Source organism: Saccostrea cucullata, unplaced genomic scaffold (assembly GCF_032062105.1).
Source record: "Saccostrea cucullata isolate Sc308-1 unplaced genomic scaffold, CSIRO_AGI_Scuc_v1 ctg1741, whole genome shotgun sequence".
Taxonomy (NCBI): Eukaryota; Metazoa; Mollusca; class Bivalvia; order Ostreida; family Ostreidae; genus Saccostrea; species Saccostrea cuccullata.
This window is the reverse complement of record NW_026940369.1, coordinates 1-10,897: the sequence shown is the minus strand read 5'-3', so window position 1 is coordinate 10,897 and position 10,897 is coordinate 1. Positions and strand designations below refer to the sequence as shown.

General features: G+C 33.5%; 1 protein-coding gene across 1 annotated transcript; it reads right to left on the bottom strand.

The window, feature by feature from the left end:
* Positions 1-8,412: 8,412 nt before the first annotated feature.
* Positions 8,413-9,216, bottom strand: LOC134255181 (uncharacterized). The gene is made up of 3 exons (XM_062737677.1): positions 9,123-9,216; positions 8,800-8,955; positions 8,413-8,664 (listed from the first exon to the last, which is right to left on the bottom strand). Exons 1-3 carry the CDS (start codon positions 9,137-9,139, stop codon positions 8,496-8,498), a joined length of 342 nt encoding a protein of 113 aa, XP_062593661.1. The 5' UTR covers positions 9,140-9,216; the 3' UTR covers positions 8,413-8,495.
* Between the last annotated feature and the right edge of the window lie 1,681 nt (positions 9,217-10,897).

Genomic DNA, 10,897 nt, shown 5'->3' with positions numbered 1-10,897 from the left:
TGAAAGATGTAGCATTTTGGCACCTTGCTACCACTTATTACGTAACTTATGATAAAAACTTTATAATTTATTGTTGCAAATCATTAAGATGAATATCTGTGCTTCTCATAATGGATACTTATAAAAAAAAAACATCGATCATGAAAGAGTTGAAGATGAAATACTTTTGACCCCTCTAAGCCCCTAATTTAAGAAGTCAGCCCCTTTTTCTTCAGATCAAATGAAAGGTCTTGTGATTTTGAAGATTTTTTGTTCAAGACTTATTCAGAATCTTCTATTTGTTGTGGAGATATGTTAAATAAAAATATTTTTAAAGGTCACTCCTACCAGTCCTCAATGGGGCCGTTTTACACAAATTCAAAGTATACATATTGCTTAGAACATTATTCTTGCCATCTTTTTTTAAATATTGCTTATCAAAATATTTCCGCTTTTTGAGATATAAAGCATCAAAGATTTGACATTCTGGCCCCTTCTGACCCCATAATTACATAACATATCAAAATTTTATCATATATTGTTGCAAATCCTTAAAGATAAATACTTTTGCTTCAGTAATGTTTAACAGAATATTGATCATAAGAGAGTTATAGATGAAAGACTTTTGGCCCCTCTGAGCCCCTAATTTGAGGGGTCAGGCCCATTTTCTTGATATGAAACGAAAGGTCTTGTGATTTCAAAGACTTTTTGTTCTACAACTATTCAGAGATTTCTTTTTGTTAAGAAGATATACTTAATATAAATATTTAGGGGCCACCCCTACAAGTCCCTAATGGGGCCATTTTACAGAAATTCAAAGTATGCATATTGTTTAGATCATTATTCTGACCATCTTTTGTTCAATATTGCTTATCAAAATTTTCCCCCTTTTCGAGATATGAAGCGTCAAAGATTTAGCATTCTGGCCCCTCGTGACCCCTAATTACGTAACATATGACCAAAATATTGTAATATATTGTTGCAAATCATTAATATGAACAACTTTGCTTCTGTAATGTATCACAAAATATTGATCATTAAAGAGTTAAAGATGAAAGACTTCTGGCCCCTCTGAGCCCCTAATTTGAGGAGTCAGCCCCTTTTTCTTGATATGAAACGAAAGGTCTTGTGATTTCAAAGACTTTTTGATCTACAACTATTCAGAGATTTCTTTTTGTTTAGAAGATATACTTAATATAAATATTTAGGGGCCACCCCTACAAGTACTTAATGGGGCCATTTTACAAAAATTCAAAGTATGCATATTGTTGTGAACATTATTCGGACCAACTTTTGTTCAATATTGCTTATCAAAATATTCTCTCTTTTCAAGATATGAAGTGTCAAAAATTTAGCATTCTGGCCCCTTGTGACCCCTTATTACGTAAGATATACTTAAAAGTTGAAAATATGTGTTTGCAAATAGTCTAAAATTAATAAAAATCAAAAAATCGAACAGAAAAAGTGATAAAATTTTTTGGTCACAAGCGGGATCGAACCCGGGTCGCCCGCGTGACAATCCAACGCGCTAACCATTCGGCCATCGGGATCGCCGCTTCGCGTTTTCAAATGCAAATATCTCGAGATTGGCTCGGTCGATTTTCAAACAAATTACATATTTGGATTCAGAAAAGGGGTCTTTATTCAATTCTAATACAAAAATATTAAAAAAGAAAAGTTGAAAATTTGCGTTTTTTAAATTCGCTTGCAGTTTCGACCGGAAGTATTGACAACGCACGAAAAGGCGATTCTGCAACGCTATAAATGATGAACTATCATCTCCAATTAATCTTAGCTTCATATCTTAAGCAGTTTTCGCTAAGTAATCAAGACAAAATTGCATTTTAAAATCAGAAAATTGTCCATATCTCACGACCGGAAGTGACGTCATCGACGAAAAAAATTTCCAATAAGGTTCAGATCAGTACCTATCAGATGTCAAAGTTTCACGAGAATCGGTCTAGTAGTTTACGAGAAATCGCGTGCACAAAATCGGTAAGAAAAATAATAATAATAATAATAGGGAAAAAGAAACCGAAGAATAACAAAAAGGTCTTCCGTTGGAGACGGAAGACCTTAATAAAGGTAAAAAAGAAACCGAAGAATAATAGAAGGGTCTTCCGCTGAAGACGGAAGACCCTAATAAAAAAACAAGCTCACATTGGGCAAAGGCTTATAAAATGATTCTTCCATTAATTGCAACATACCCCAAGGATAATACAATGTACATGATTTTTAAAATATAAATCTTATTTGAAGTAAGGGCAAGGAGTAAAAAAATGTAAATATTAGCAATGAATTATTAATGTATGTAGGATAGTCTCATAACTGCAATGGTATGTGTAAACAAGATTTCATAACAGGCTAACTCGCTTTACCCAATTTGTTTGCATACACCGATTCAGTTATGAGTCTGTATCTTTCAAAAATAATGGTTCAATGCTGAAATGTCATGATATTTCTATGCATTGTTTTGGAATTTTCTGGAGTATACAATTTTCATTATTTTTCTTTATTCCTAAAACATCCATTATTGGCTTAAAAAAAATGTTCCCATCAACTCATGTCACGGTCAGGATTCCGTATGTAGCTTACTCCTATCCATGGCTACTTGATCAAATAAAGAACTACGAACTCTAAATCTTGATTCCCACCTATATTTTGCATCCAGTAAATTTTATCTAAGGCAATATGGCCATAAATTTGTTGTTAAATACAAAGAAAAGTTCACTGGTACCGTAATTGATAAATCATCATGATTCCAGCGCTAGGTAATAAATTATCATTAATTCCAGCTCTTGGAAAAAACGGGGGGTAGACGATATTTTCTATTGAAATCGAACGTTCAAGCATCACCATATTTATACCCGCGCTAAAAATGAGAGGGGTTATACTTTTTACCCTTGTGGGCCAATGTGTGTGTGCCTTTTCGTAACAAATTTTGGTCGCAGTTTTCTAAGCAACTACTAATCGTAGGTGCTTGAAATTTATCAAAATCTTCTCTTAGGCATGCCATATGGTGGAATTCATATTTGTTCAAATCCAATGTCAACTTCCTGTTTATCCGTGCGTCTGTTATTTTCAAGCATAACAATAATTTGCACAGTTTTCTTAACCACTACTCATTACAGATGCCTGTAATTTTAGTACACTCTTTGTTGAGGCATGCCATATAGTGGAATTTATTTTTTATTCACATGTGATGTCAACTTCTTGTTTATCCGTGCGTCTGTCAATTTCAAGCATAACAATAATTTTGTCACACTTTTCTCAGCAACTACTCATTACAGATGCTTGAAGTTTAAGCACATACTTTATTAAGGCATGCCACATGGTTGGATTTATTTTTCTATGAATCTGATGACAACTTACTATTTATACGAGCATTTGCCCATAACTTAACTTGGCGAGTATATTAACACGACAAAGTATATTCACATCAGAATTGGGATATTACTAGTGACCATTGACTCACAGACTTCTTGTTTGTTATAGCCTTAAATATGATAAAATGTTTCTTATATCAAGGAAATAAATAAAACACATATAAATTAATCAAATACTAATATTCAGTTGTAAATCTGTTTCATTTGATATTGGTGAGAAATAAGCATTTTTCCGCTTTTTGTCTGAAACATATGTTCCCCCAATCGTCGCAAACCGCAGCCAAAATGTACGATCCTCTCCCCCGATTCTGGTCGTGGTTGAACGAGCAGATAATTCTTCGTTGCTAATCAAAAAATTGACCAATGCGAGTAAAGCATAGTCGGATGAAGACTTTCTTGTATACTGTTGACGCCAGTTCTTGTATTCAATTGCGATGAAAAACTTGCCACTGACTAGATATAATGCCACCTTAGAGAGGCGTTAATATTCAAGATTAGGTCAATTACGACACATATTGTGATCAAGCAGTAGCCTGGTTCCCTGTCCCTGTTTTGCTTCGTATTCTCCGCGTCACTAGGGCCAGGTGGAGTACAATGGATTCAGGGCGAATCTGCCCTGAATCTTATTCCATTGTGACGTCCAATATGGCTGCGCTTCCGGTGAAGACGTTTATTATGACGTCGTTTTTTTACGTCGTCGACGTAATGTGTCATTGTTACGTCGATATTTATTTCCGTGGTTAACGGCAACGGCTCAAAAACCCACGACTGCATTGTTCTGACCAATCAAAGGAAGGCATAGTGTAATCCACCTGGCTCTCCTGCCTTGGCAAGGGTGAGCCAGGGGACCAGGCTAATCAAGCAGCAACGGGTAGGAGAGATCTACGAGGGTTGTTCGAAAAGTTCGTGGACAACTCTCATATCTTTTTTATTTGACGTCATATGTTATCCAATTGTGGTAGAAATATTTTAACAATAAATCCAAATAATTCGTATTATTTTTTTTCAAAATATTTCTATTTATTCCAAACTTATGCAGATTTTAAAAATGCAAAAATCAGATCGCGGAGCAGGTAAAAATTTAGTAAATTACAGACAATGCTCTGAATAATGTCTGTAGTCATACTCTCTGTAATGGGAGCAAAAACGAAAAGCAATCTAGAAATTCAGATAAAGAATTGTTTCATCGATTCGTGTACCAAATTATGGTTTTTATATTTTGCTTTGTTGAAAAAAAATCACATTCCGAAGATAAGTAGTCCTTATTGAGAACGACAAAAACGATGACGTTTCAGAACGTCACGGAGCAGCGGATAACGATGCAATTTTGCGTTTCACTCTTGAAAAATCCCGAATAAACTCTAAAAATGTGGGAGGAATCAAGAAAATATGTCACAAACAAGTCGTACATGCGTGTACAATTAGTGCAGGCAGAATTTGAGTGACAGAGACTCTGAATCGGATGAGGATGATCTGTGAAGAAATGGTTTAACTGTAAAATTCTGAACAAAATTTAAAAAGTTAGAATGTCAAGAAAAGACATAGGCGCATTAGAGTTGCTTATCCTGTGAAAGCAGAGTTAAGTTATTAAGAAATTAAAACCTTATAAAAGGAATTATACAACGAGAGATACTCTTTAAAAAGAAATTTCAAGTATTAGAAAAGGAATTTAATGAATGGACATTGTATTATACTGTGTGAAATGTGTAGGGATAGTAATTTTTAGAAATTCTCGACGCTATGTTTTGACGTTACATTGCCGTTAAGTGTGCTCCGCGGGTACAAAACATGTTGATTTTAAAATGAAGTAAATTGATTTCTGTTAAATCGAATTAAATGAAACTATACACATCAACAAAACAAATATTTTTGGATATTACTATGTGCTTATTTTAAATTTCTAGTGAGTAATATATAGAGGATTGACATCGTCCACGAACTTTTCGAACAACCCTCGTATATATGTGGACTCCGGATCGTGGCTTGAGACGATGGTTCCTCCCCCTGTGAAAACACAAACTTTGGCATAAATTTGAAAAATGACAGTCCAAATTACCTGTAAAAAGGATTTTTTGTTTCACAGGGAGGGGAGGGGATTTTAAAAAAATATTTTCCCTTTTCCGTTAATTTCTATTGTGAAGAACACAAGTTTTACCAAAATTATAGAGTTATCTATCTTTGTTTTCCAAAATAAGTAAGGTTTTTTGAAAATCTATGTAAACATCTATAAAAATATTACATGTGTAAAAATCATTCGAATTTGTTAACTTTTGAAAATTGACTTGGAGATATGGGCGGGAGAACAATACTATCGTTCGCAGTTCTTGTCGTAATGTATAGTTATTGACTTGATATGAGGGTAACATTGATTTGTTGAACTTTCGGAACTTTCCTGAGGCCACGTCAGACCAAAAAACATATGTTAACTTCCTGGTTTTCTTAAGAATTAATAGCCATTCTCTGTAACCACTTAAACTTTGTTGCCACGCATGGTCACCGATTTTGATGAATCTTCACCCATGCTTAGTACTTGACACCAGAAACAAATATCAAACAAAATTTCGTTGTTATGTGTCTCGGTTGCTATGGCAACAGCCGGAAAAATTTGAAAAATCAAGATTTTCAGCCATTTTAAATCTTGACTGTGGCTTAATAAAAACTAGAAAAAGCAAACAAACCATTCTAACAAAAACATGACACCTTGATGTCACTTATACTGTAAAGAAACTGTTTAGAATATATCTCTAAGTAAGTGGTAACCAAGGGTACATTTGGAATACATTTAAAATGCTGAAATATGCTGAAAAACACTCCGTATTCACTAATGGTAGGTGTTACATGCTCAAACTCAATCAACGACTTAAGAAAAGCAATGAAAATGTTTGACCTTAAGTATATAAGTGTAAGCAATATTATTCTGTAAATAACTTTTATGGTTGCCATGTTAACACAGTGTAACCATGCAAAACCAGTAACTAAGATTGGGTTAATGCTACTGTCTTGAGGAAAAACATGAAAATTCAAGACTGGCAAATATGCATCCTTAGGACCTTGCAACACCAAAACCATAAGAAAAATTGGGTATAATTGCTACTTTGCAGTGTTACCATGGAAACAAAGTACCAGTGCTTAAAAGTGAATTATTTTTCGCTGCATTAAGAATTAAATTGCCATTTAATCAAGAAACAAATTAAAGGACTCAGCTTGAATAGTACTTATCTGTTAGAACTGAAGTTGAATATCATATGTTGATAAAATTTGATGAAGAAAACAACACTGTTGCTATGGTTACCAAGAAGGGAAAATGTTCGATTTTGTGAACTTTATATCAGTATTAAACCCTGTGTGCCAACTTCTTGCATCCACTTAGAGATTGGATGATAGTCAAAATTAAAAGGCAGGTTAGCTGTTAATAAATATCAATCATAAAAGTTTTGGGAATCTACATTTAAGGGTACGTATCCAAGGAAAGAAAATATTTTTCAGGTTTTTAAGCATATATTTTCTGCTTATTTCCATAGCAACGCTCTATTTAAAGAATCTAATCTGAATTTTTTTAAATGGGAAAATAGGAGCACACCAACATCTTTAAAAATTGATCATTAGTTATGAGGAAATGTGCTTTTTTAAAAGATAGGATCAGATTTAAACATACAGAGTGTTACTTTGACGACTCTCTGTGGTATAATAACCTTGGCAACCATTGCCAACCAAAATAAAATATCGTATTTTGTTCTTGGTATGTGATTCAAGGCTCTTTTTTCTCTATTATTTGGTCACAATTCATCCTATAATTGCTTTTTATTTTTACGTGTATGACTTTATAAAATTAAATGAATATTTTTTTTTACTTTTGAATACTTTGTTACCATAGTAACGTATGTAATAGTTGATTTACCAAAGATGTTTATCATGCATTTGAGACATCTGACCTTCAACTTTTGGAAACAATCATTGCCAATTGTTTGCTTTGTCGCAAATGTTATCTATGGGGCTCTAAACATGTTAAAAAATGCCATTTTTCGAACTTTAAGACATGTTGCCATGGTAACTATAAAACATAGCAACCAATTTTTGCCTGATTTCAGTTTAGGGTATCAATGACTTTTATTATAGAGAGTTTGGAGAAATTTTGAGACTATGCGTGCCACAGCTCCTATATAAAATTTCAAATCATTACAGAGAATGGCTCTTAACAACAACGTTTAAGGTTCTCTTGGAAATGGACTAAGTTGGTCACATGGTCAAATCCGGTGAAACCTGAAGGGCTTCTCGGTAGATTTGATCGTGTACCAACTAAGTTCATTTCCCAGTGAACTTTTAAAATATTGTTTAGCTTTATATTTACATTTAAGTCGAATTAATTATGAGTAAAACTTCATTTATTACAAGAACGGGTCGCCGTTTTGCTACGTTGTGACGCACAATGACTTAGAAGTTGTTTGGTTTTTAAAGTTAGTAGTGCAAAATTGAAATTATCTTGTGTTTAATGTGTAGAAAAAAAATATATGCTGACATTTCGCTTTTCTATATACATATGTAATTGCAAGATGGTTTGCGGGCTGCTCAGGTATCATTAGTAATAGGAATGATAACGACCGTCCTATCAATGCCTATTCGATATTCGGAAAATTTCATTTTATATGATTGTTATTGGACATATATTTCACATTTATAGCATGATCGTGAGGGAATATGATATTTCTTAACTCAATAATCTGCATGTTTTCCGAAATTTCTTCATGCAATAAATTGTTTATTATACAGGTAAAAACTTAAAAAAAAAAAAATTAAATGTTAACTTTAAATTCGATATCTCTGTCAGATTCATTTTTCATTCCAGTTTGATTTTTGTGAGATGAACTTGTACTACTCTCGGCAGTTTTCGTTCAGCGAACAATAATTATTGTGGGGAAATGCACTAAGCATCCAAAGAGGTTGAAAAGCATGTCGTCGACAGGGAAATATGGAGTTTTATGCCTCTGTCATGTGATAATCTATCAGAACCAATCAGATAAGGCATTGTATAAAATAATTATAGCGAGGTAAATTATTATAATGTATGCTAACATGAATTAAAAGTTTTTCACTTGCATTTAGAGATGTTTAACTGTATCTATTACCCCATATCTAAGTACTTTGAAACGTTATGTTCGCAAGTTCTTTGTAATAATGCTCATGAGGGTCATTAGCTTGCTCTTGATTTAAAGTGGTATAGGCTGAATTTGAAGGATTGCTTGTTGCAACAGTCTCTGGATTTCTTGTCAAACTGTCACTGTTTGCCTCAGACCTCTGCATTCTGTCAAAAAGAGATTAGATTTAAAATATATGGAAAACGATTGTTAAATAAAATATTAAATATAGAAATTGATTTGTTTTATATATTCTCTTTATTTTTATTTTTTTACTTATTTGATAATGGAATTTTAAGTACTTAAAAGCATCAGAAATTTTATCGTATTGTCGTTCAGGTAAATCATAAGCTTGCTCTTGATTTAAAGTAGAATATGCTGAATTTGAACGGCTGGTTGTTGCAACTGGATCTGGATTTCCTGTCAAGTTGTTAATAGTATCGGCAAGACATTGCATTCTGCAAAAGAGTAACTAAACTTCAAAATTATTAAATAAAAGTCTTAAAACAAATATTTCGTACTTTGAAAAGATTAATATTTTTATCGATCTCAATTTAAAAAGAATAATATTGAGGAATTTTATGATTATATTTGTAAACAACAAATATGCATTATCCCCTTATACCTTTTATTAGTCTTCATGTTGTATATAGCTTGCACAATGACGATCACGGTTAATGTGATAACCAATAGTCCACATATAATCAATCCAATCAGAAGTCCCTGATTATGGAATGATGCTGAAAAATGGGAATTTACATTCATTAAACTTATTAATTGAATGGTATTTGCATTTATTGTTATATATTTACATTTCCAATGTCTTTGTCCGAGTTTAAATTAAAATAGTCAATGTACTTTATTTCCCCATCAATGTACATGTACATGTATTGCTTCATCAAAAGGAGCGGCTTAAAATAATCACGTACAGGGCGGGACAAATAGCTAAACAGAAGCAAGGCCTGGGGCACGTGGATTGGCGGAATCAAAAGCATGTAAATATAAGGATTTTTTCAATTTCATGACGATGATCAATCGATTGGTAATGGAATTAATTATTAATAATAAATAATATAATATTTATCCATGTAAAAGTGAATTTCTCTGTGCTTTCTATATTAATACTTCTTCACTTAGGGCAGTTATGTTAGTTTAAGAGTTGTTTTAAAATGTGCTTTATAAATGATAATTAATTTCATTACAACGTGTATTGATAACAATCCTTGGTTAAAACTAATGTCTAAAAATAACTGTATTTCACTTCTACTCTCAATGACCCTGTAGTGTAGGGCAGCGCTGCGAGAATTCCATCAGCATCGAAAGCAAGTTTTAAGACTTGCATAGAAAGCCGAGCGGTCTAGCGCGCTGTTCCTGTGCTGCTAGGAGACAGATTCCGAAGGTCGAGAGTTCAACCCCGGGCTGGGCCGGAAGTGGGTATCCATGTAAAATTGAATTTCTCTTTGCGTTCTATTTTAATACTTCTTCACTTAGGGCAGTTATGTTAGTTTAACAGTTGTTGTAAAATGTGCTTTATAAATAATATCTAATTTCATTACAACGTGTATTGATAATAATACTCTGTTAAAACTAATGTCCAAATAATTGTATTTCACTTCTATTCTCAATGACCGTTTAGTGTAGGGCAGCGCTGCGAGAATTCCATTGGCATCGAAATTAAGTTTTTAGACTTGCAAAGATAGCCGAGTGGTCTAGCGCGCTGTTCCTGTACTGCTAGGAGACAGATTCCGAAGGTCTAGAGTTATGATTTAGATATATAATACTTGTATACAAAATTAGATCAATTGATTTTTCATTTTTATCACATTTTCATGTGAACACTATTTTTAGCTCTACTGGTCAGAGACCAGAAGAGCTTATGCGATAGTAATGCGTCCGGCGTCCGTCCGTCTGTCTGTCTGTCTGTCTGTCCGTCCGTCTGTCTGTCCGTCTGTCTGTAAACAATTTTTCAAAACGCTACTCCTCCTACAATTTTAGTCTGATTTCAATATAACTTGGCACACAAGTAGACTACACTAAGATACATAAAATAGTGCATCGGTTTTTGATTTCAATGGACGGTATTGCCATGGTTACTAAAAATAGAATTTTCTGAGAAATTCCTTTAAAATGCTACTCCTTCCACAGTTTTGGTCTAATTTCAATATTACTTGGCACACAAGTAGACTACACTTAGATACATAGAATAGTGCATCGGTTTTTGATTTCGATGAACAGAGTTGCCGTGGTTACTAAAAATAGAATTTTCAGAGAAATTCCTTTAAAACGCTTCTCCTTCTACAGTTTTGGTCTGATTTCAATATTACTTGGCACACAAGTAGACTACATTAAGATACATTGAATAGTGCATCGGTTTTTGATTTCAATGAACGATGTTGCCGT